At 37.7% G+C, this 27,503-nt stretch overlaps 1 protein-coding gene across 1 annotated transcript in view; it reads right to left on the bottom strand.

Moving 5' to 3' along the window:
- Positions 1 to 943: 943 nt before the first annotated feature.
- onecut2 (one cut homeobox 2) overlaps positions 944 to 27,503 on the bottom strand; it is a 49,191-nt gene continuing 22,631 nt past the window's right edge. The window contains exon 2 of the mRNA XM_006782089.3: positions 944 to 10,104. Within this exon, the coding sequence (XP_006782152.2) occupies positions 9,815 to 10,104 (290 nt within the window). The 3' untranslated portion in view covers positions 944 to 9,814. The remainder of the gene's footprint in view (positions 10,105 to 27,503) is intronic.

Below are 27,503 nucleotides of genomic sequence, written 5' to 3'. Positions count from 1 at the left end.
TTGTTTTCAAAGCATCCTAGTTTGGAAAAGCAAAGTGTCAGTGAACTCAGAATAGAAGAAAAAATACATTTTGTAAAAGTTTAGTCCGCTGCCATTTGGCTTCCCCAACTGATTTTTAACCCAATGCTTGTGAGAAGGGAAGAAAAATGGGACAGTTTAATGTGTCGATATTTGATGTTACTTGAATATTGCTCTTGCTTTATGAGGGAAAAAAGCTGCTTTATTTTAAAATTAAAAAGAGAAGCTGACTGACTGTGACTTTTAGATCTCTTGTCCTTCAATCTTCTGCATGACTTTGGTATGCTTTGTTTTTGCAACCAGGCCAGTGTGATCAGTTTAAGGTTCATGGGGTATCATCTATCTCCCATATGTGTTTGTTTGATTATTTTTTTATTTATTGTCTAGTGGATACAGTAAGACCCACAGAGCAGGCCAAAAGCTCACAAATGACTTGTACTAAATTACTTTGTGTTTTAGAGTAAAGATTTGCATTGAAGTAACATCAAAATATTATTGCAACCTCTTTGGCAAGTTGGTTTTCAATTTTGGTGACATACAGCAGACACATGGGTTGTCATAAGCAAGATAGGTGTTGTGTTTTTAGTGTCAGCTGAAGCTGCAGGGGGATTTTTTAGCTATGCTTGGGCTGTGTTTTTAGGGATGTTAATACTGGTTGGTGTACAACATCTGGTATAAATATAAAAGGTTCACAAAGCTGGAACTCCAGCAACACTTGACGGAAGATGAACAACTTTAATAATTGACCGACGCGTTTCGGCTTGTGGCCTTCATCAGGGTCATAGTAAAACATTGTAGAAAATTGCTTAAATACTATTTAAATACTAAATAAAATATTTTAGCATTTTTCTACAATGTTTTACTATGACCCTGATGAAGGCCACAAGCCGAAACGCGTCGGTCAATTATTAAAGTTGTTCATCTTCCGTCAAGTGTTGCTGGAGTTCCAGCTTTGTGAATTCTTTCATCCTCTCCATGCAGCTTGGAAGTAGGTGAAGTTGTGCCAGAAATTTTTGCTGCGATAAATATAAAAGGTCCCATTAAGACTACAAATGTAGGGCCATCACAAGTTCCAACTCAGCCTAGTTTTCAATGCTAATTACCAAGTATTTTTTTGTTTAAGTAAAATTAGTCTAACTGGCTTTTATCACCATCATAATGGACATGATTGAGTCATTTTGACACATCCTGGAAGTAGTTCATTTGGCTTCTTCCTGCTCAAACACAGTACTGATGATGAATAAACAAGACGTGGGTGTCTGAACAGAAAACATCTCATACACAAGGTGTTGGGACTTGTTTGAAGGACTATTTTTTTTTGCTCTTTTATAATTTTTGGTAATTTTTACTTTTGTGTCTCAAAGTAAAGGCCTTACTTCATATGTCATACAGTCAGGTTTAGTTGAAACGGGCCTTAGCAAAGTCCAATTTTAGCTCAGTGACTCTTAATATTAATGTTGCAGTAGATTAATTAGAAAAGACAAACACTATCAGTTACGTTTTAGCTTTGTTTATTATTTTTTCCTTATTTTTAGGCCAATTAACCAGAATATGAGTAGAGGAACTGTACAAAATCAGACTTTTTTATAATATCACATTACATTGAATTTTTACATTTTTTAAAGACATTACTCATAGTTTAAGTGATATTGAGGCCCTTTTGTTTACCAGCAGTTAATTTACCAACTACATTCAGCTGTAAAATATTTATAACAGATGCTATTTTTTTTACATTAAATCATGGGGCTGTTTTTGATCTTCAGTTGAGTGTATTTCTGAATTTGGAATCTAAACTCCGAAGCTCATCGCATGAAATGTTCAAATGACTTAGTTGAAGTCATTTGAACATTAATACCCCTACAACTGATAAAGCCCTGATATTCTGCACACAGCCTGAGCCTACACAAAGTCTGCCTTTTCACCTTCTTTGCACTTTTTGAGGATAAGAGGCCAAGTGGAGCTAAAAGAGAAACATGTAAATGTGAGAAAGAGAAAGTAAGAATAAGAGAGACAAGAAAATGTGGAATCTGTGGGATTATTAAACAGAACAGAAAGTACAAAAGCGTGGAGCTGAGCGCAGACCGTACCGAAGAGGAAACAAATCTTTGGTTTCTTTGGTTTCATCAACACGATTAAAAGGACAAATGGAAAGTCAGTGAGGTAGCCTCTCTGGTTCTCACTATTGAAATAGAAAGGTTTTTTTTCTTTTTACACACAACAGACAAAGTCAGTCTTGGAAGCAGCTAGCTTTAAGGGACTCCTCATTTTTCCTTTGTAATAAGCGAAACAAGTTGGTGTGTTAGCATTCACGCAGTCATACACATTGAAATCCTGATAACAGCAGTTATTTCACATCCTGTTTATAGTGCCTGGGCAAGGACACGGTTTAAGTTTGTAGAGGACATGCTTGAGAATATGGTTTGATTTCTTGAGAAAAAAAAATCAATTTTTGACAGCAAAATACTTATATACTGTATATAAAAGATGGATGTAACCTTTGATCTTAGCCTGGAAAGTGAAGCCAGTGTATAACTGTCTTAAATATACTTTTTTTATAATAGTCAGCAGAGGTTGGCTGCTCCGGTTGCAAAAAGAAGTCAAGTTTTACATTTACGTCCATAAGAAAAGGACCCCATTTATCACAGTATTTGCAACCATGGTAAAAAAAAAAGCCCCAAACCTTTCTGATAAGTTTATGGTCTTAGTTTAAGTCTTCTTAAAGATATAACAATGTTACTTTTTATAAATTATGGTCGCATTTAAAGCAAAAGAGACAATAAAGTAGAGTATGCTTTTACTTTCTCTGACCTACTTTTCACATGTGATGTTTTGCTTCATAAAACCAAGATGGTAACAACCAAAAAGTGAGGCTTTAAAATGTGGTTACACCCATGTTTTATATACAATATACAGGTGCCCTATAAAACAAATATCTGGTAAACATCTGACATTATGTCCTACAGCTGTAAAAGTAAATTAAAATTTTTCTTTATTTAGTCCATTTCTTATAAATTATTTTTGTTTTGCTGAATTAAAAATGTGACAAATATACCTTAAAAAAGTCACTATTCAACTTCAAATATGCTTTTGAAGAAGTGTACATGTGGTTATACGAATACGAGCTTTACCAGGGTGTGAGCTGCGTGGATGTAAACACACACAGTTTATTGGCCTCTCAAGGACTCCAGTTATCTTTGGCGAGTCAGTTCATATCAACATGTGGCCCTTCACTTCACCTGATCAAGTGTCACTAGAACATCAGTCTCAAATTCATTGCTTGTTCAACAATGGTCAGCAGGATGCAAACAAATTAACAAAATTAAGCACAAAAATCACAGGGAAGAAAAGGAAAACAGATGCAGTGCTCATCATTCGGTAGGCTAATATTTGTCATAAAGAGATTGTTTTCATTACAAAAAATTAAAAAATAATTACCAGGACAAAAACAAAACAAACAAACAAACAAAAAATAAATTAGCTAAAGAGTGAGAGCAAGTGTTCACATTCAGAAGTACGCAAGTCTAATCTGACATTTCTACATTGTTCTGTCATTAAGTCTAAACATTCATAACACAACATCTCATTTGCTTTAAAGTAAAGCTAGCTAAGAATAAATTAACAGGCCTGGCAAATGCACTGCATCTTTGATGCACCTAACATTCTTAAATACTCATAAATATTCATCAAAAACAATTACATCTAATTAAATAACATAAAATTATTAATAAGTACAAAACTAGCGTGTTCTAAAACACCTCATAAATAAATACAGCATCGAACAGAAAGGAAAAGAAAAATACAGTGTAAACTTTGGCAAAGCTAATCATCAAGGGTAAAAGGGTTAAGAGGGAGATTTGGCAACAAAAATGTGTTCGCTTAAATTAATTCACAATTAAAAATATAAATTACATTAAATAAAAAAATCGCATTTTGCAAAAACGCACACAAAAAAAAACCCTAAGAAGGAATACAGTAGTAGTAAATTTGGCAAATAATTTTTAAGTACTTAAAAACAAGCAATGAAAACCTCTTTGGGACTGTTTTTGGTTTCATACCCTTCCTATTTCATTTTCATTTATCTTTTGTTAGTTTGGCAGGTTTAGCCTGTATTAAATTCAGACGAACTGCAACTAGGAATGGAAAATGGCCACCACCCCCTGAACTGTAAGTCACGCCCCCTCCTTGGGCGCTGTTAGCAGGACGGGACAGCCAGGTGGGTGGAGGATTTCTTTGGACTAGAAGCTTTACATACAGAAAGACAGAGAGAAAACTAAGGATAAAGCTATTTGACCGATATTTTAGCAGTTTCTCTCAGCAGATGTCAACTTGGTCTTTTTTGGTTTGGTTTTATTTATTGTTGTTGTATTCACGGAGCAGCAGCATAGTTCTTCCCCCCAAGGAACAAGCTAACATGAGCTTTCTTTGCTACAGAAAGGGGATTTTTAGGTTTCTCCTACAGCATGGCAAGTTGGGCTACAATTTTTTACAGAAACCTTCTATCCAACTTTAAAAACTTTTTAACCCTAGCCAGCCATGCTTTAGTCTGTCAGCTGAAATTTACTTCAGGGTTACAGTAATTATAGTTATATACTGTATGATAGAATAGATTATTGTACAGGTTTGTAAGTGGTCCAAATCTCATCTTAAACAGCATGCAGCTTTTTCTTCTTTAACAGATATTTAGCTGGGTTTGGGTTGAAAAGCACAAAGTTAGACTTGGCATAAAATAAACTGATTGAAAAGTGACAGTGTGCTACTGTTAGTACAGCAAAAAATCTTTGGTATGCACTGTACAGTTCAAATAGCACTACCGCTGTCATTCTTTCCATAGCAGGAAGTGTGCTAGACAACAGCAACTAGCTAGAATATTTAAACTGGGTGCAAGCATAACAACTAGCTGATGTTGTTTCTTAATGCTAATTCACCAAGCTCAAATATGTTGTCCTATTGGAGTTGGAGGTAGACATTGACCTGTGTGAAAAGTAAAAGGGAGAAGCTTTTGAATTTTCCAAATACTCAAGTATTTCTCCCTTGGTGTGCAGCAGAAGATTGTTTTTATGTCTGGTGTGGTCTGGTGGTAAAGTTTGCAGGTAATGATGGCTACATTGATGCCATGCTGAAGGAACAACCAATAAAAGTAAAAGCTGTAAGTTTGGGGTAAATAATCCACAGGAAAATAAAATTAGCTATTTGCAAGCTCATGACCTTAAAAGCTTAGAAGTAACTAGCTACCTAGCTTACAATCAAACTGGGTTATGTGAAAGAGACATGTTGGGTAAGTTTGTTGGCTAACTGCATAAAGGAAATGCTACTAGTTTTAAAATCAAATGATAAACAAGGCTTTGTGATGGCCTTTATGCTGACTTCCAGAACAGCTTAAAAACTATCTGATAAGCTAGCTCGATAGCTTGCAATCCAAGTAAAGTTTTCAAAAGAAAAATGTTGGCAAAGGTTGTTGGTTTTAATAAAGCTAAATGATTGCTGAAAATCCAAATTGTTTTAAAATACAAGCTAGATCAGCCAATATAAGAATCCAGAATAGTGTATAAGCCAGCTAGCTAACTCATAATCAAAGTGAGTTCTTTGAATGAAACACGTTGACTGAATTTGTTGGTTTTAATAAAATTAGACTGAAGGTAATACTACTTGCTTTAAAGTCAACCAACGAACAAGTTGAATTAGCCTTTAAGCTAACCTTTAATGTTTAATGTATAACAAGTGATCAACAATAATAATAAAAAACAACAACTCACCACTATCAACAGTACATATGCTGCAGGTATGTTCATGCTGGTTAACAAAAATGGGTATTTTCCCTTTTTTTTGGGGGGGGGGGGGAGAACTGCTACTGGAGTTAACGGTGAATCTTTGGTTCGTTAGCTGATGAGGTTTCTGTTGTTCTTTTAACCTTTTTTTTACTTTGAAAAACTGCATAGGCACACGTTAAAGACACTCTTCAACCGTGAGAAACACATTAATGTTCTGCCTTTTTTTGGGTGGATCGAAGGGAAGAAAATGGTCAACGGTGTCCTCCGTTCGTTCCTTCCCTCCTTCCCATGTGGTTTTACCCTTTTTCAGTCCCCAACTTGCTTCCCCTTAAAGATTGCCTGACTTAATATCAGGCAGAACAAAGCTACTTCTCCATTCTCGTGGTGTCATCCTTCCTCATATCCTCCCTTGTCATCGTTGTCCTCCATCCTCGACGTTGTCGGCGCCACTCTTTTTTTCTTTTTCTTTTTGTCTTTTTTTTGGTAATAATTCTCTTCCATCATCAGTTTTTCCCATTTGTTGGAACAGTTAGGTGCAGAAAAAAAGTTTTCTTTGGTTTCGATTTGTCAATAAATAGAAAAAGTCTTAAGTGTCCTTTTTTTTTTTTTTTTTTAATGTTAAATCGTTCTTAAAGCCTTTGGCTTGCCTCTAACCAGGCCAAGACTCAGCCTGGGGTTTCTAAGGAGCAGGGGCTGCTGACTGGCGCGTTTCCTTTGGTTTGGTTTCCTTTCTTTTTTTGGTTTGATAGCTTGAGTGAAAGATGATTGATGAAGTGACTGCAAATGATAAAGGCTGCCAAAACTGAGCTGGAGGTGATGGTGCTTGAGGTTTTGTGGGTTTGTTAGTATTTACATCATGTGTAAAGGCTGTAAAGTGTGACAGTAAAACCTTCAAATCAATGGGTATTGGAGGATTTGGTAGCTATGGATGCTTGGACACAAAGACAGTCACAAATATGGGCAGAAGAGTCTAGTTTTTGTGTCACAGCCCATCTGTCTGTTGACTGTCCATCCCTTTTACCAAGCATCCAACTTTCCTACGCTGCAAACAAACTACATTTTTGAGTGTTGTCCTCAAACTTTTAAGCAACTGGCTTTTGCTTTATCTTAATAAATCAGCACAATTTGATGTACACATTTATCAGAGATCATTTGTTTGCAGCAAATGCTCTTTTCCAACCCACTGACCCTCTGGAAGAGACAGACTAACCAGGCATCGTCTTTAGATTGTCCTCTTTAACTATTACAAAGGCCCTGATTCGCCTGGACAGTTTGTCCTTCTTGGGCTCAGATGGTTATCTGGTTCTGTGGATGTGTTGATGCAGTGGGAGGTTTTGGTTTGCTTACCTGTGGTAGCAGTGAGGGCAGATCAAAGCTTTCCAAAAAGCATCTTGGCTTAAAACTGGATTTATACCAAAAGATTTTCAATCCAGAACATTCTTTATTCTTAAAAAGTTAAAGGTTTAGTTTCAATATTTGTTGTGGTGACTAAAAAAGAGCCGTAGAAATCACTCTCAACATAACGTAGCCTTGTTTTCCCAATAGTTGTGCTTTTTTTCACAAATTTTGACTTAAGGGTCTAAAGAAACCAATGTAGGAGCATTTTTGTGGCATCTTTCCGATCTAAACTGGGGATAATGTCAAGATTATAAACCTAAATGTCATCTGCTTAGTGTTTGTTCAATAAGAAATGAACTCTAGTGCAACAGAATAGATGCAACTAGATGGTGAGAAAAAGCGGCTGGCCGATGCTTATTTAATGCCAAGATGTTTGCAGGGTTCTTGTGGGTGACTAATTTAAAGCCCAGAACTTCTTGACATTTTTTATTGTCTTAGATTTAATGTTAATAATATTGAACTATGGCGAACAAAACCATTTTGGAAAAACAAGTGCTGCTTGGGGGGTTTCCAGTGCCTAGTAAGAAGACTTGCCATATCACTTGATAAATCTGAACAGATTTGAGTTCCATCTAAATAATGACCAGCCAGAGATATTATCTTTTGTCTTTGTAAATCCAGGCTAAAATTATCATTTGACCTTCAAATCCCCATCCTACTTTTAGTTCACCACCTTGAGGATCACAGATTTTGGTCACATGGTTATAAATTTCAGCTCTAGTCTGACTTTCATTGGTTTGAAAACCTCCTTTTTCTTTGCAAACCAAGGTGGTATTAATGCTAAGATGCTTTGTGGAGTGTGCTGCCCTAATGGATGAGTTTATGGTAACAGAAGTGATGGGTGGGTGAAGCAAGGGTAAACTGGAGCTTAGCTTTGGTTTGGCTGTGAATTCAGGGAAGTGATTGGGAAATGACTCTTTAAAGTTGTGTGTGTGTCTGAAATCTGTTTGTGTGTCTGCATGTTTGTTTGTACATTCGTACAGTACATTATGTGACAACAGACGCTGAATAGATTTCAGCCACTGTTTAAAAAAAATGGCATCCTGAGTTTTCTAAGATGTGACGACCACTCGGCTTGGCAGAGAGCCCCGGTTCTATTGCAAAGAAAATGTGCTTCAAGATTGTGCTCACATACATCATATATATTCATATATTATACACTAATACTCCATCAAACACTAAATATGCTGAGAAAGCTTGTAGTTGGCTCAAATTATGAAGAAGTTGCATGTGCCTTGGTGAGTATGTGTGTGTGTGTGTGTGTGTGTGTGTGTATATGTGTGTGTGTGTGTTTGTGCTTGCATATTTTGCCATTTCCTAACTTAAAAAGAAAAGAAAATCCTCACTTTCCCCTTTAAAGAGCCAAATCTTTACATGTTTTATCCAAAAAGCTATGGAAATTTTGTCATTTTATAAACAAGAGTTGGTTATTTTCAGTCAAAATAGAAGTCTACCTTGATCGCATGCATTTAAGAGATCAGCTTTCTATTTTCACATTAAAATTTGTATAGAACATGTTAGAAATCAACTCCTCAGTTGTGATAAAAACAGAGACTGCACAGCCAAAACATCTTCCTGAATAATACATAAAAGACTCTTTGAGCTATTAAAGGCTGAATCTAAATTTTGAGGGGTACGATTTGGAAATTTACAAGAAAAAAGGCTAAATTAACTAGATTTTTAGTGTGAAATTTGCAGGAAATTTACCAAAAAAAAAAAAAAAAAAAACCCTCAAAATGTTTAAGGAAGAAAAGAACATCAAGAATTTTATAACAAATAAGAAATCCTGAAATGAATGAGGAAAAACTCTAAACTTTTTTAAAGATTGAAGTCATAACCTACAGCTAAAATTATGAGGTTTTTATTGTAAATTTTTTAGACTTTTTTTTCTCCTGAAAATGCTGTTGTATATCAGATAAACTGATACATTTTTATCAGCAGAATACTGAGCTGGAGTAACTATTAATGTTATTTTGAAGAAAACTGACCAGATATCCTGTGAAGAAAAAAAACTACCTTCTGTTTTCAAGATAAATAACAAACTTTGATTGTGCAGTTTCTGAAACCCAGCTTCTAAATTAGGATTCTTTCGTGAACTGATGTGTCAGCTTTGGACATTTGAGATTAGAAATACCACAAAATTTCCACACAACTCTTGCTTATCCCCGAGCTTCTATCACATTCTGTGGTCTTAAAGCTTTCCTTGCATTCCTGTTTGGTTGGTTTCTAGCTTATATTGCATAATAGAAAACACGCATCGTCTTCTCGTCTTTGGTATTTGGGCTAGCGTGTCAGCTTATTGTCCAAAAGGAGACATCAGCAGTGAACGTCAGTGAGGTTTGAATGTTCTAAAGATTAATTTACCCTTCAGCTTCTTAATGGATGTATGATGAATTTGCAAAAGGCGGTTTGGCTAAAACAAGTCGTGGCAGTGAGCAGCCCCTCTCTCAGTTTGTCACTCTTGACAAAAGCAAAAAAAAACCCAAAACAAAACCAGACAAACAAAAAAAGTAAAAAGTTTGGTTTTCCTCCACGCTTCAACTGGACGAAACCTCAACCCGCGCCCTCCATCCCTCCCCAAAACTCCCACCCCCTCCCCGACTCCCCATTCCCCTCCTCGCTCTCTATTATCACGCTTTGGTACAAGTGCTTGACGCTGAAGATTGGCCGCCAGGGCTGGCTCCGTCGTCTGTCCATTTGTCCAGGCTCCGGCGGCGGGCGTTCATGAAGAAATTGCTGACGGTGGTGAGTTCGAGGCCCAGCTGCTGCGAGATAGTGAGCTGCATCTCTTTGGATGGCCGCTTGTTCTCCTTGAAGATGGCCAGCAGGGTGCGCCGCTGCAAGTCGGTAAAGACCAGCCGCGACTTCTTTGGCGTATTGTTGCGGTCCTTCGACGTGTCCTGCTCCTTCCTCTTGCACGCTGCAAAGCAAGTGTGAGAGGGTGGGGGAAAGAAAAAATAAGAGGGGAAAAATAGAAAAGTGTTATTGTTTGTATTTGAACAACAGTTAAATATTGGAGGGGGATCTTGCAGTGTCCCTCACACGAAACACAAACAGAAGGTCTTGTTTACAGATGCTCATGTTCCTGTGTTGATCTGATCTGTGTACCTTCTGTCTCGCCATGTTTTCCACTGTGCCACCGGGCTGAACTTTACTTACATGGCTCATGCTATGATGTTTCACTGATTAGAAAACACAGGAGTTGCATGATCGTTTGGTATCTAAGTGTGCTTTAACCTCTAGCCTACTTGGTTCCTTTCCTGATGGATTTGGTTGTATAGACTGTGGTAAAATCTGGCAATCAAGCTTTATTTGTGTAAAGTGAACAACCAGAGTAAGACTGCACTGAAAGCCAGGTCCAGTAAATCCTAAAGATAGACTGAAGGTAAATCCATGTCAGAAGGTTTGTGTGGATAGACTCAAAAAGGCACTGCAGCACAGGGCTGGGTGTAGCATCCTACACTATTTAAAGCAGGAGAAGGACGTTAGTTATTCACACGTCCTGACTAAACTAACAACACTAATAAGTTCCTACAGGAGTGGTTTCTATAGGCTGAAGGAGAGCAGGAATCAACATCTGCACATAAGAAAACATCCGGGAAACACTTATTACAAATATTTACATAATATATATTAGTTTCAGTAAAAACCAGATGAAACTACAATGTCTGACGTCTCTTCATCTCTTTTCGTGTTGTTACAGTCCTCATTTAATAAGTTAATAGCAAAAAATACACAAGGATATTATAGACAACAGTAAAACGCCATCAACACCTATTTGAAAGGTTAATATGTGCACACAACAGCAGGTTTCCTCTCAATACCCTGCAGTCAGTCAGGCAAGATGCAAATGGTAGATTTAATCAGGTTACCTTAAAGTGAAAACCAGAACTTTAAATTCTCATCTGTTGAATTATGACAGATATACTCTTATGTGTGATTTTGTTTAAAACCATCAGGACTGTGTACTGTGTTTGCTTTACTTGCCACCTTGCTGTGAGTGTTTCTTCCAACCTCTGATTATGTTAAGATGGTGTACTTGTTTTTTCTGTGCACCTTTTTCCAAAAAGAAAAAAAAAACTTTAGTTTTGCATCTGCCTGCCTAAAGCACATCATGTAATGCTCAAAACGTGACCTTTAATATTTGAAGTCACTCATTCTTATTCTCATGTCTGCTTTAAACTTTAAGGATCCTAACTTAGTGAAGTGGCCTGGCAATATCTTCTTACAGTCACAGTAACAGCTAGTAGGATTCTCTAAATAGTAAGGAAAGTTACTCCAGTGCTTTCTTTTTTACTTCCTTTAGCAGAAGATACACTGGAGCATCCTTAATGAGAGGAAAGCAGACATTTATTTTCCATAATTCTTTCCATAATTCAAAAGGAAGCACTATCTGATTGTCATTGCATAAACTTGTTTCTAGTAAGTAAGTAAGTAAAATTTATTTATATAGCACATTTCACAGATAAAAATCACAAAGTGCTTTACAATAAGATCAGACATACAAGTTAAAATTAATTAAAAGCCCGTTTGTATAAAAATCTCTCCAGCTGCTTTTTAAAGGAGTCAGTAGAGTTTGCCACTGAAAAAACAAACAGTTAAGTTATTACATTTGAGTAACTCTAATGTAATAACTCAAAAATTAACTCAAAATCAAGAAAATAACTTGAAATTTTGAGTTATTAAGTTGAACTTTTGAGACAATAACCCCAAATGGTGACTTCTGGTTGCCAAAAAATGTTATTTTAAGTGGAAGAAACAAGCTTCTATGTGATGTTTTTCCAGCAAGTTGAAGGTAGACTGACCTGTGCTAAGTCTACCACACCTGTCCCCAATTAGCCAATCAGCCCTTCTAATACATATACACAGCCCTCCAGTCTTTCTCCTCCTGTTTGCTCGACTTTCTTGCCACTTTTTGTTCTCGTTGCAGTTCAGCAGCTCTTTGTGATTTTCTGGTTTTGTTGGGTTTTTTTATTCGTGTATGACCTTTAAAGCTATTTGTTTTTAACCTGATGCCTGCTCCTTACCTGTAAGTGTTTGTTTTCGCTGACTGCCTCTACGTGTACGACCTCCGCCTGAATCAAAGATTTGGATTATTTTGGGCTGGAGCTGTCTGCTTTATCTTGGTGTAAAGCTGCATTTTAGCCCCATACTTGCATTGACCCTCTCTGACTAGATCAGAGTGCCGAGGGACCACCATTTTCCAGCATGAAGTAACTGTAGTTTTCCTGTCACTGATTAACACCTGAAATGTGTCTGCTGCTGTATAGCAGCCAGAGAGGGCAGAGGAGGAGGAGGTCTGTGTGTTTGATTTGATTACCTCCCTGAATTAAGTATGCACGAGTCAGAGCTGATCAATACGAATCAGGTTAAGGACTCAATTCAGTAACAAAACTATTATGTAAGGGGAAACTATCCTCTCTGTAAACACACACACAGAGCGACATCCCTCCCCCAGCTTTGTATCTCGGCGTTTAGCGACCTGACAACAGATTAAATTAATTAAGGACAGCACCTTTATTTGTTTCCCTGTCTCATTACAGGAACAGATGGATTTAAAAATGCACCGTTCCCCCAAATATTACCTTTTAAGCTCAGAACCGGCCTTTAAGGAGTGACTAGTCCTGTAAACGCAATCAGTCCTTGTACCATAACGACAACTTTGTTTTTTGAGAGAGACATTTTTCTGTTGGTTCTGACCATTCATGACCCTGAAATATTGTACATGAGTAAAAGAAACGCCAATTAAAGAATCTGACTAAGAAAGGAATTGGTGATTTTTGCTGGCTAAAACCTCGTTGCGGAGCATTTATACAGGTTCTGGTATTTTTGGAAACACTTTTTTGACTTTTTTAGGAAAAACTGCCTTAACTCTGAAATATGTTCCCCCTTTGAGTTGAATTTCAGGAGGTGCCTTTCAAAAAGGCGTCTGGAGATAAGTGTGAATGTCTTTGTGTCTGTGCTGTTAATCATGTAGGGAGAGATTCCTCTTCCTTTGTTCTCGCTGTCAGGAGTCTTGTGGTTGTAGTTACAGTTTATCACTGACAGGTGGCACTGTTGATCTCTGAAAATGAAGGCAGCTGTTACCAAAAAAACAAAAAACCAGCATTGACAAAATATATTCATCCTCAGAGATAGAAAGGGGAGAGTCAGAGAGTCATCTCAGAATCATCATGACTGTAGAAAAGAGATATGTACAACAAATATCAATAATTATATTTTAAATCACAACTAATGACTTTATTCTGTACCTGCTCTGCGTGTTGAGCCTTTTAACCTGTTTCATATATATTCCTAATTATTTAACTATTTTTTAACAGTGCATTTATTTCCTATATTTTCTTAGGACTCCTTTTATATTTTAAAGATTGTTGGTTATTAATATGAAGGTAATTAGAGGGCTTAAAATCTACCACAGGTTTGTTAATTCAAAGTTTAAACTAGAGGCAAATGTTGGACTTTGGACACGACTATTTACTGGATGATCTTTGTGATAAAATATTTAACTGTGAGCTAACAGACTGAGGGAGGTACACCACTCTTCTTACTTCTTATTAACAGCTTTCATTGCTACCTGTTTCTAATACTGCTGCTGTAGTTTATCAGCTTTTTTTAATGTATATTTTTCTGCTACACCTGGGTTTTGTTTGTTTGTTTTTTTTGTTTTTTGTTTGTTTTGTCTTTTTTTTGGGGGGGGGGGGTTACCCCTGGCTTTACACTGGCTTTAATAGGCGTGAAACAATGTTCTTGACTTTGAGAAATATTATTTCATATTTTGTGTGTGAATCTGAGAGCATGCAAAGCTTCAGTTCTACTGAAAGGCTGAAAAGACGCAAAAAATTAAATCTTAAGCGATATGAAATGGTTAGAGTCAGCTTTTTATCAGGAATATGTGACCCCTGCTCAGCACATAATCCCTGTAACTGTTGTTTTTATGTGTTTCTAAAGTTGATTTCAGAATAAAATGTCACAAAAGAAATATTTACTAAAACATTTAAATTCAAGTCCGAGGCATTCAGAGTCCTGCAGCGGTCAAAGCCACCACAGACTGAAGTTTCAGCATCATACACTCCCAGATGGAAAGCCTTTTAGTAGGCTGTACACATACTCTTGAAAAAAATTTAGATGATCCACGTGAAATTTTCAGAGCTGCAACCAAATCAATTTTACAACACTTCAAGTGCCGCAGCCTAAAGATATCGTAGCATCATCATTGGGAAAGCTGCACCAGTTCAGCCCAGTGAAGCAAAGTGTGGCATGTTCGATGCAAGTGTTTTTGTGAGCTTTGAGACCTCTACATCGTCAGTGTTAAATAATCTATGGATGTAGCAAAAATCATGCAAATTATAAAAATGTATTTATGCAATTTTAAAATTTAATTTCTTTTTTTTTCTTTGTAAATACTCCAGTTTCTAAAAGGAATTTTTATGCATTTCAGTGTTAACATCTGTGACACAGAGCAGGGAAGTCAAACTCTTTTTATATTATGGGACTCATTTTATATTAAGTTCACTCAACAGTGAAACTACCCTTTCTGTCAGTTTATCTACAATTTAAATCCTGATATTCCTTAATGTATGCAAAAGAATCACAAATTCAACAACAAGTCTCATTTTTTCTACGTGATGAATAAATGCTGCTGTAGTAAATGAAACAAATCTGTCAGAATGACTATTTAGGCTTAAATTGTAAAAAATAAATGTATAAAATTATAGGAAAGCTCTGTTATGCCAAACTAATGTAATTATAAAACCAAGTTTTGTTAATTCACAGAACTCAATGTAAAACAGAGAAATTTAAAATATTAAAAAATAGGAACTTACTTGTCATTTAATTGTTTATATATTGCTTAATTACTTTTCAGTCACAGAGCAGGTTTTTATTAATAGGAAAAGATACAAAACCTTTGGAAAATCCACTTAAAGTCCCCTCCACATTTTCCAAACCTGTCCAGTGGGCCAGGTCGGAGTCTTTACTGGGTCGATTTTGTCCCATAAGCCTTATGTTTGACATCTGTGATGTAGAGGAACAGTAACACCCATTGGTACCCTGGATGGTTAGATCTGTGTTCTGATAATTCACTGAGCTGTTTGGCCATGGAAAAACCCCAACGTGGTGCACGTTTTTTACGCAGATGTTAATCTTAGAGCGTTTCTCATCTATATCTATGTCGTTCAGCAGGCGGTGATCCTGCTCTGTAACTTTATGTGGTCTGCCACTTCTTGGGGTTCCTAAACACTTTGCAATAATACCGCTTACAGCTGATCGTGGAATATCTAGGCTGGAATGACTTGTTGCAACTGTGGCATCCACTTGAACTCAATGAAACTGTATGTTTGTAAAGGCAGTATGCATGGCTAGGTACTCGTTTTTATACACCTATAGAGGTGTGGTCTAATATTTATTATCTGCCAGGCTTTGTTAAAGATGCTCCATTTAAAGTAGTTTGCCATGCTGTAAATAGATTTTAAATGTGCTCTCTCTGACTTTCTCGCTTCCTGCTTACTGTAGCTCAATTAAAAGCAGATCAGCAGCAGTTCACCCCACACAAGTTTTTTTTTTTAACTTAAAAAAAGTGCAGACACATCTACGTGTAAAAAAAAAAAAGAAAAAAAAAAAAAAAAAAAAAAAAAAAAAAAGGGAGCAATCAAACACAACCACCCCTCTCCCCTCCCCTCCCACACACACACACACACACACACACACACACGACATTCAATGGAAGCACGCTTGGGTGGTTCATTCAGCCTTTTTTTTCTCCCTCTTCTGTTCGAGGTTACAGTAAGGATCAAACACACAATTATATTATTCAAAAGGGGTTTACCGGTTTGAGGAGGGGTGAGAGTAAAGGTGGGGTGAGGGGGTGGGTGTTCTTTAAAGGTAAGGGCTGAATCAATGGGATCAATAAGGCAGGGTCCCTCTGCCTTTCATTAGCTTTCTCAGCCACTCTAGACATCAGAGTGTTGCTATATGTGTCTCTACATTTACTTTACATCATTTGAATAATCATCACTGAAATCTCAATTAAAGCATTTCCAGCACAGTATTTACTCTCATAGTCATCTATGTAGTCACAAGTTAGTCTTAAATAGAGCTAAGGCTTTTATGGTCTAACCATTATCTAAAGTCTTTGATCTGCACTGCAAATTTTCCACTTTTATACTAAATTGCAATATTTATAAAAAAAATGATTAAGTCATCCAATAACAGTTTACTTCTGTTGGTGAATTGTTGCTAGACAGCACACCAGAGATGTTATAATCTTGATTCTAATGGAAAACTTCATCTAGCTGGGGATGAGCTTTTTCTAGTTTCTGAGATGGGTGATACATCTTCAATACTTCAGTATGGCTATTAAAAGTAATTTGGCGAAGTGAACAAGACTGTTAACTCAGTTCTATTAAAGCAGACATAGGTCATTAAGGGTTGGCCAGTTACTATGATCCATTTTATGTGAAATCAAAAACATGTTTCAGAGTAAAGGAGCAGAGAATTTTTTTCTTTGCTAAGCTGCAGTTTCTCTAGTGAGCAGTTGAGGCTCACTCCAAAAGTGTGTCAGTCTCCACAAACTCTTTACAGCAGTGATAAACATGTTTACAGACTGCTACAGAAATGGCTTTTGTCTTGATAAACAGACTTTATTGCTATTTGGAGTTTGCACAAGTACTTCATGTTGGTGGTCGATTGGTCTAAATTTTTAGACCAAGTGGGTAAAAGGACCAACTAGTCGCGTGCCACACCTTCACCTCTGAAAGGCAATCTGTCTCTAACAATTGTGGTTACATTCAGAGTGACCACTGTCATTCTCAGACTAATGAAGGTTTTACAAATAGTTGCCATCTAATTGCTAAATGGAGACAAATTGCCAACACGCCAACAAATCAGTCTGAATCAGTCTGCAGTAATGAGCACGACTTCCGACAAGTCTCTGCAATAGGAGACTTGACTCTACCACCTATGCCATTTTGTTGTTAAATCGCTATACTGCTGCAATTATGTCACTATTTGTGGATGAACTTCTGTTTCAGATCTATGAGGTTCTGGCTGGACTCTGATCAGATGTAGTTAAATAGAATTTCTTTGCATGTAGAAGGCAACAGATTTCTAATTTTCTAATTTCACACAGTTTTATTGCAAACAGATCGCATGTAATTGCTCACTTGGCCCAATTCACCCACCACTGATGGCAGGCCGACCCAGTCTTATTGTCATCTTGTAGCCATCTTGATGCACCAAAGTCACTTTGCAGGCGACACCTGACTGCGAGTGGTCTCAGGCTGCAGTCTGCTCTCATTGTTTTTCCGAATGTGACTAACATTAAAGAACAGTATAATTAGTAATATTAAACACACAATATTATAATAAACTATAAAAAAATGCTGAATTATTGTACATATACATTAAAATGCATATGTTACCACCTTTCTAGTGGGAACTACAAAGAGCTCTTTGTACGAAGAGACATGGAAGGTCAGGTAGTAGACATCATGGCTACAGCTACTTTGCTTCTTTCTTTGAATCAGCTGAAATATTAGTAACAAAAACCAACAGAACCAGTGAGCTGGTGGGAATAACATTTCAAGGTGCACAACCTGAGTCAGTGAAGAGCTAAAAACCACCAGCTTTACCTAGCATGGGCTCTGAGATGCTCATTAATTGCTTGGATAAGTGAAGACTTTGACCGTGCAATGCCAGATCGAAACCGCACTACATTCACTAATAATACATGATGAGAATCTGCACAAAACAAAGGATGGAGCACCGCTGTTGCAGAAGAAAGGGCCATAATCCAGCTGACGGTCCCTCACTTTAACACACATTTAAGAGCACTTCACTGAAGTTAATTATTAACCAATTCTGAAGAAGGCTGATATAAAAACTGATCTTATGTATCTGAATCGCAGGTCAAACACAGATGTTGGGCACATCTGTGCTGAACTGTTTAAAAACACAATCAGTTTCTCTCTCCCACCTCAGCTCATGAGGTCAAGTCTTCCAATATGGCAGCTGAGAGGCACCACTCCACCTTAAAGCCCTTTCTCTTTTCATTTTTGAACGGGGGGTTGAGTCAAGTGCAGAGCCTCAAGAGCTGGTAACACTCACAGCAAACTCATCAGTGTATCATACAGACGCTTTAAGAGTCAAGGGCCAATAAACGTCAATAGAAACATCAAGTTGATGTTTTATTGAAGCAGCGATTCAAAGTGAAAACAGATATGGAGCTCAGATACACCCGTGATGATAAGTGGAAACTGAGTGGAAAAAGAGGGGTGGAAGAAAAAGTTAGGAAACACAGAAAGGAGGAATGGATTATCAAAGATGAGGAGAACGTGACATAATAACCAAAAAACAGGAGGGCTTCATTTTCAATCAACATCTGTTAGTCTAGGTTAGTCTGTGTACTGGGTCTCTACTTGCCGTTTTTGTAAACCTCCTGTCTCCCGTGTCTTGCATTTAGCTTTACATTCCTTCCCTATATTCTGTTCACCTGTCGCTCATTTTTCCCCAGTTGTGTTCATATATCAACCTTTGAGTCCTGCATTTGGGTCCTAAACCTGCACTTCATGACAATTTTGTGTTCTGTGTATTGCTCTTTGCAAGTTTTTAAATTGTAATTTTAAGGACTTTAGTTTTCTGAAGTTTTGCATTTGTTATAGACGCATATTGTTTAGTTTTTGTAACTTTTTTTTCCATGATCATCATTATTAGTAGTAGTAATATTATTACTACTGCTGCTACATAATAATAATACAATAACATAAACTCAAAAGTAAATGAACTAAGGGGGAAAGAATTGTTTCCAATGCGTGAACATCCACAAACCAGGAACCAAAACAGAATTGTTAGTGTGAATATATTATTACTATGTTGTGCAGGAAAAGTTAAATCATGCACGCTCATTCACCCTTTTTCTGAGTTCAAATACGTTATGGAAATGTTTTTTAAAAATGAACATCTGAAAATGTGTGCAGTTTCAAGACAGTTGCTTCACATTTGGTGAGAACTTACAGGTTGAAGTGGAAATACATTAAACCTTCTAAAGCCCAGATTTTTCTTTCACATCTTTAAGAATAAAAAACACGGTCTAACTCTAAAACCAAGTTTAACTTTCCCTTCATTTTCCCTCCTGCGTTGTATGATGCTATAGGAATGAAGCTTATTATAAAGAGTAAAAGTTTGAAGGGAGGAAGTGAGCGAGCCAGCGAGCATTGGTTTCATCTTACAGACGGGGAGAGGGGAGCTCAGCAGAGTCATTACAGACTGTTTTCATCTCCACCATAGATCACATAGATCACAGCCTGGCAGCTCCTGCATGACAGCCTCAGTCTCCACAGTGCCATGCAGGAGTCCAGCTGCTGATGGACGCCAATTCCCACATTGCAATACATAAAGGGAATGGACGAGTCGCTCACAAAATAGTGACAAATTCCTGTCGAACGGTGTGACAGCTCAGAAATATAGTGGTCTGAATGACAGTGGATAAAACGGGGCACAGTTCAGGGACAGGGCTGAGTTTTAGATCACCAGTATTAGAAGTGCTTAGAGATGAATACACAATCCCTCTCTTCTACTCGTAAAAACAAAAAATAGGAAAACTATAAGCCAGAATAATAAAAAGCACAAATACATGTGTTCAACATAAATAAAGGATACAGATTACCTGTGACATGCTTATTGGCTAAAAACCCTTCAATCACAAGTCAACAACTACTGACTGCGTGGGTTTCACAGTCAGAACCCCGAACAGAAACCTCATCATCACCATCTTGTCTTTTACAACCAAGACTGTGATGATGGAAATGTAAAGCAGGACTTTAGAAACCAAAGTGATCTTTTATACTGGCTACAATCAGTCCTCACAGACTCCAGTGTTAAAATGTTCTAATTTACATCATAAATAAACATGTTTAGAGACTGCTACAAATCTGATTTGGTCTTCATGGACAGTTTACCCTGTCATAATAACCATCTGAAGGTTGAACTCTTTTGGAACTTACATTAAGGCTTCAGTTTTTGTGAAATTGTTGTATTTTACTAATGTGCTACTACTTACTTTGAACTAATGAGCAAGTATCTGTTCCTGTGCTGTAAACACCATAAAAGACGGACATAGCCTCAAGATGAGCATCTTCATCACTTGCATCTTGGTGTTTTGAAACGGGACGTCACAAACACAGACTCAGATTTAACTGAGGACATAAACTCAGAAGGAAGGTGTTTACTGGGATCAGACCCGATGGCTGTTCTTCCCAGAAACTTCTATAGTCTAAAGGAAGACAGAAGACAGAATGCCAAAAGGTGATTTGGGTTATTTAAACTGTTTTACATGATTTGTTGGCCTATAACCTGCCAAACGTGTCAGTCATGAATTATATCGATTCATCTTCAGCCAGAAAGAAAATTCCTATCAAAAGATAGAAGTTGCAATCAGCTTTTGGCACAGTGACTTTTAGAGATATGGTCTCGAGGAAAGCAGAAATTGCAGCAAATATAACATTACAGTTATGTAAAGAAATCTTAAGTGACCAAAAAGGACTGGATTTATTATAATGTGGGTACAAAAATGCAGAGTCATAAAGATACTTGTAAAACAAGTTAGTTATTTAATACATAACCCCTTCATAAATAATGTTGATTAAAGTCTGTTTACCAATATAAGCAAAAATATCACACATAACAAACATAAAGAAACACTGAAAATTACTTTCTGGCACAAAACCTGGAAGCTAAAGCCATCTTTTTATACAGCCTACGGCTATCATCCAGTCAAACTGTCAATGTAGAACTGTGCCCTCTCGTCCAAAGATGGTCACTGCTGCCTCCAAAAAGAAAAAAATAAAACAACATGGGCCAAAATGGTCAAAATGTTGACACAGAGGACTCAAATCAATCCTCCAGCATTCAGTCTAGCAGCTGTCATTAAACCTGCAATGCTCTTAAACTTTTGGGAGTAAGAGTAATGTAAGAAGTCAGGGTAGCTTGTGTATATTTAACATTTGGAAATGGCAAAGTTAAAGACTCAATCGCTCACTTTCACTTGCCACACCTGGCTAGCAAACATTACACGGTGAATTCCAGTGATAAAAGGTAGTTAGCAGCCCTAAGATCAAAGCACACTGCAACATGATTGGAGGCTTTTTGCTAACTTAATGCAGAAGTTTTTCCTCCTAACAAACCAACAGCACGATGGCAATGACGCTACGCCTGGGTAGAGGGCCGATTAGTTAATAAGCTGGACGCCATGAATAAAAAAAACACACCAGAGATCAAATTCAGCACAGAAGCTCAAACAATGGCTTTAACACAGAAATGAAGCGAGGGTCATGTCACCACCAGATATTTACTGGAATGTGCAAAAATTTTGTATACTTATAAACTTCACAGTTAACACGTGTCAGATAATTGATATGAGTGAGAGGCCCTCAAATCACTCTGTGTCAGGGTTCAACACGTATTACTTACATAGTTTCACAGTAAACACAGGTCACACTGATCACCAAAGCATATTGATCACAGGCCACTGTTTCCTGCGTGAAACCACCTCTGTATTAAAATCAATGATTCTGACTAAACTGCAGCTGCCATTTTACTTCTCCTCTGTCTGAGACGGAGGCAGATGGAAGGAAAAAGAGGAAGACTGAGAAAAAAAGAAACCGAGACGCAGACGGAGAGAGTTTGAGGATCAATACAGCTGAATATAAAGCCACAGATGTCTGTCGGGCCTTTGCAGACAGACAGGCTTCATTCAGCAAGAAACAAAAAAGGATTTCTTGCACAAAAGGAAGTTCCTCTCTCTCTTTCTTTCCCTGCCTTTCTTTGCATCTGTGTGTGTAGATTTTGTGCCATCTTCTGTTTTCTGTTCATCGTTATTTCATCTTTTGTCTTCTTTCTGTCCGATCCATCATTTCCCCCCCTCTTTTGTCTCCATTATCTTTTTAACTATCTTCTCCCTTGTCCTCCCTTCTTCTTCTCCATCTCTCCTCTTCCTTCCTGTCTCCTCACCGCTGCCTCTCTGTCATTTCCCTGCTCCTTCTCCTCCTCCTACCTTACTGTTTCTCTCTCCTCCTTCTCCACGTCTTCCTTCTCGCTCTCCCTCTCTCTGAGATTCTTTATTCTTTTTTTTTTATTGCACCATTACCACTTAAGCTCTGATATCCATTACACAAAGGGCATATAAGTGCAGGGTAAGTAGTAAAGTCGCCCTTCAACACACACTTCCAGGCTTGTGTGTGGCGCCATGTTTTGGACGCTTCGACACTCCGTCATGGGCCGACCAGGCCGAGCGTTGTTTGGGTTCAGTCGTTAATCAGCTGTGATGCTGTTAATGTGGGCGAACCTGGCGCGGTGTCACACGCCCCTACACTGCAATAACCATGACTGCTAACTGTCATTTAGTGCTGTCTGTTTATCTCAGTACTATAACTGTAATCTGCTGCTATGTGCTCAAGGTTTATGTCTTTATTTTATTACTTTTCTGCTAAAACGTGCGGTGACAAAATCCAGTTGACTAAATCTTACTTTATTTTAAAAAATTAACAAAAACAAACACTTCTAACTGAACCTTTAAAAGGTACTTGTTGTATGTCATTTGTCTTTTTAATACAAATACAGACACAAAATGACCTCTGCTCCTACAGACATCTATGGCAAGCCAGCCCTCAGCTCTGAGTTCTGTAAACACAGCTTAAATGTTCATCTCAAGACCTCAAAACAGAACTTCACAAATCGATGGCTGATATATTGGTAGTTACATTCAATCGTTACAAACACGTCCTTATTTACAGTGGTGGGCTGCTGAATGAAAAGACCTTGGAAAAACCTAAAAAGAACCACACACACACACACACACACACACACACACACACACACACACACACACACACACACAGACTGATATAATAATGTAGAACCAGGTCTCCGGCAGCCATATGTGTGTGTAATGTGTAAGACAGAAGCTAAAGCACAGCATGTCAGCCTGGCAATCATACTTGATGCATCATATCTCAGCACTCAGAAACAGGACTGTAGCACTTAGCAATGAGTACTCTACTACTGTATAACACTGTGTGTGTGTGTGTGTGTGTGTGTGTGTGTGTGTGTGTGTGTGTGTGTGTGTGTGTGTGTGTGTGTGTGGTCATGCTTAATGCACCATGGTGCTTTCCTGCTTCCGTTTTAAGAAAATAACCGGAAATGGAGACACAGACTAAAGCCTCTTTGTGCTTCTTTCTCACACAGACACACACTCGAGAGCATGAGTGAGACAGTAACAGTTTATCCTCTGATGTCTCCTTTAAAAATACAGTGTATGTCAGTAAGTCAGCTGAGAAATAAAGAGCACTCACTCTCTTAGACTCTAAACCAGACAAATCCTTGTTACCTTCATCTCCTTTGATCTTAAACTATATCTTTTTTTGTATTGTGTCTATAAAGACATGTAGATGTGTCTGTCTAATTTACACAGAACATGTTGACAAGGAACAGGTTTCCCTGACCAATCGCTTTTGGCAAATAAAAAAAGAAATGCCATAGCCAAAATGCAATCAGCTGACAACTCTTTAGCTTTTTACAAAAAGCATTTGCCTTCATATATGGACTGTAAGAAATAACTGGGAAACGCAACAGGAAATCTTGGCTGGGAGATGTGTTATCTGTATATCTGCTGCCTCTGTGCCTTTTAGCTGAAACACTGGCTATCACCTACAGAGGCTAATTCATCATATGACAGGCGATGGGTTCCCACATTGCTTATGTTGTGACCCAAAGCCCAAAACTCAGAGAAACATTAATCCCAAAGAAGCTATAAATCAGAATAGGAGGACCTCCTATAATTATTGTCAGCTGCCCGTACTCTTCCTGCTGATGCAGTTGAACCACTCGTTATACTGAAATGCCTGAAGTGAATCCTAAGACTCGGCTGTGTTTATGAAACTGTTAATCTCCAAATACTACAGTGTTCTAACAAGCCTGCAAACCACCTGGAGACGCAAGCATCATAAGACAAAACAGCATGAAATTATGCCACAGGATGTAATGCATTGGGTTCAGGCTTTACTTTACTGAGGCTTTACTTTGGCCTGTGATATGATCAAGTTCTTTAAAGTTAATTATTCCATCCGTGTTCAGTCTTGGTGTGTCTGAAGGGTTTCCACATGTACAGACTGATCTGTTTCACGAGTGATGTACCGAGGAACAAAGAGAGTCTGAGAGAGAGAGAGAAAGAGTATTCAGAGTACGTAATCACTGAATCAGTGTGTGTGCAAAGATGGTTTATCAGTGTGTAATCTGTATGTCCACACAGTCTGTGGTGACATCACCGGACAAAGGTCTCTCTGCCCGCCCGCACGCACACACATAAACGCACACACACACATTAATGTATCTCTACTTGTTTACCAGGACAAACGGGCTGACCAATCACAGAAACTAGTGACTCAGTGATGTCATTGAGCTGATGAGGAAATGGCCTCAGAGGAGTTTGATGTCATCCACCTTCATCACTCACCCTCTGTCTTGCTTTGTGCCTTCTTCTCTAATTTTTCATTTCTCTCATTCACTTGCTTCCCGTTCTCTCTAGTTCCGGCCGTGCAGGAGCTAAAGAAACTGTTCAAATTCATGCTTAAATAAACATGATGACAATCGTCTCAGTACGTTACAAATCTGTGTTTTTATAGATGTGTTTCCAATCACTTGGTATGTTTGCAATGAACAGGGTGAACCCAACTGCAGAGCCTCACAGCTCTATGAGGCAGGAGGATGCAAAAAATACTATAAAGAGGAAAAATATAGTATGAAAAAAGAAAAAATATAGAAAGTCTACCAGAAAAAGGGAGACTGAAGGGACTACAGAGGACAACCTGACAAAGGCTGAATGCAATATAAATATCCAGAACCAAGGAGGGATAATAAGGCGCACGTGAACTACATTTTTATCTGCTGACTCAGACACTGGCCATTATCCACAGAGAACTTAACACAGACCAAGGGAGAAAATATTGGTGAATACCGACACCTAAGAGATCGATAATAAAGCACAGATGAACTATTGCTAGACCTCCAGTCTGTACACGATTCGGCTCAAACTGCCTAAAATGTACAACCTGATATCACTGCTGTTAAGTCTTCAGGTTCTGATTTGTTTGACAAATTGTTCTCTTATATCCTGAACAATATTTTATACATTGTGGGTTCACTCAGACCAGCCATAAAAATAAAACCAATAATCCTGTTACTATGTTAGATCCTCATATACATGGACCTAACATAGCATAGCATCTTTATTAATAGGTTCCTTGTAATGCTAAGAAACCAGGCAATTTTAAACCATTGACTCCATGTTAGCATCCTTCCCGTTTACATCAAATATTATGAGAATTGTAGTGGCAAAACTCACATTCATCCAAAGTTAAAAACAACATAAACTAAGGACATTTGCTTTTTTCCACCAAGATTTACAATACACACATAATAAATTATATCCCTGTATAAATGATTAAAAACCCATGCATTCAAAGGGTTTAAATATAACAAAGTAAATAAAAGTTAATAAGAGCAAGAAAAAAAATTACATTAAAACATCCTTCCAAGAGAAAGAATGAAAATGTTGAGAGAAAACACCCACTAACCTTTAACCTGCTGAATATTGACACTGAGGATAAGTCAGAGGGAAGCTCTGTTTGGACATTACACACACACACACACACACACACACACAGTAATAGGTGATGAGTTAACTGATCTCTCAGTACCTCTTTCTTATCAGCAATGTTTTTTGCAGGCCTGAAGTCATCGCCGCTCTGTCTCACAGCACAACGGTCCAACAGAGAGCAAACACGAGCAGAAAGATAATAGTCTCTGATCAATAGATTGTATTGTAATCGCTGATTGATCAAAAGAAGGTTGGTCAACTATAAAGGTACATCCTGGCAAACCGCTCACCGCTATGTTTGTCTCCAAACGATCAGTGGCGAGCGATTTGAGTTGATCAGGTTTCCTGCTCTGAGAGATGCAAAGTAGCTCACTTACGTTTAGTCTGAAAATGTATTTTTAAAATTGTATTTAGATTTAAATATCTGATCTAATATGGCTTAATCTTGATCAAAAAGTTTAATATTTATTAACCAAATCAATTCAATCAGTAATCTGCTTCCTTACTTATTTGTACCTTTATTTCCCATGTTTATCTTTGGCTTTTTTCACTGACAAGCTCCTGCCTGCTCTCTCCTGCTAAACCTGTCTCCATTAAAGGTTGTAATATCTACAATTGGATCCCATCCATCCAATATGAAACATAATCCAATAACAGACAGATTCAGCTAAATGAATCCAGTTATGTGGCCCAATCAAATAGAGGAGGATTCCCTTCAAACCCATCTGTCTGATGCGCATCAATCTGGGTGCTTTTAATGCTTTTACCACCAAACTGAGCCGAGGTGAGCACAGAAGAAAAATAAGAACAATCTGACCTTCAACACTGGTTTTCTTTTCTCTGTAAATTTGGCTTTGATTTGGACTTTGTCACCACAAATGATAAGAATAAAAGGTCAGCAAAACAAAAAGTACAAGCTCTGTAGGTGAGATAAAGAAAATGCCGTTACTGCAAGAAGAAATCATGAAGTAAAAAACAACAAGATTCAACAAAAGAGGAAATTTGGCTTCATGCATACATTAGAACAAAGAGAAATTAGGCGGTCATGGCCCATGTTTATTTTTAAATGTCTGTAGTTTTCCTTTTCACAGGTTTTCTCCTGTGTTGAATTGTGGTTTTTAAATCCTCGTCTTTATTTCCTGAACAGTTAAGGTGAGTAATTGTTCCCACCTGTGTCTCATTTCCCAATAACGCCTTGTAAACAGGTACTCTTGTGTTTTGCTCTGTTACTGCCCTGTTCAACTGCTTGTGCTTATTTTCTGTGATCATGAAGACTGTCTTGCCTGCGCGTGTGTGTATGTACAATTATATACATGTTATCTATATATTTTTTTCTGTGTTTATGTCATTGTTTTTGACTTGCAAAGTGATTACTGTACCACATGCTGTACAATTTCTAATGTAAAAGCTGTGCTATCAGGACATGCATAGTGGTTTGCAAATGGTTATGAGATGAGAATCAATACTGCAAAAATCATCCCCTAAACAACACAACATTTTTCACTGGTGTATTAAACTGGTAGAATGGTAGTCCACGTGGCTTTAAATACAAAAATAAAACTATTGTTGCTAACAGTTTTCCACAAAAAACAACTTAAATTATAAGGAGTTTTTTTAAAGGGGAAAAATTAGTTAAATGTTTGAACTTTAAATGTAAAATCTGATTCCATTTA

This window comes from Neolamprologus brichardi, chromosome 7 (assembly GCF_056152115.1).
Source record: "Neolamprologus brichardi isolate AB-2024 chromosome 7, ASM5615211v1, whole genome shotgun sequence".
Taxonomy (NCBI): Eukaryota; Metazoa; Chordata; class Actinopteri; order Cichliformes; family Cichlidae; genus Neolamprologus; species Neolamprologus brichardi.
The sequence above is the reverse complement of the archived record's forward strand: the minus strand, read 5'-3'. Positions and strand labels throughout refer to the sequence as shown.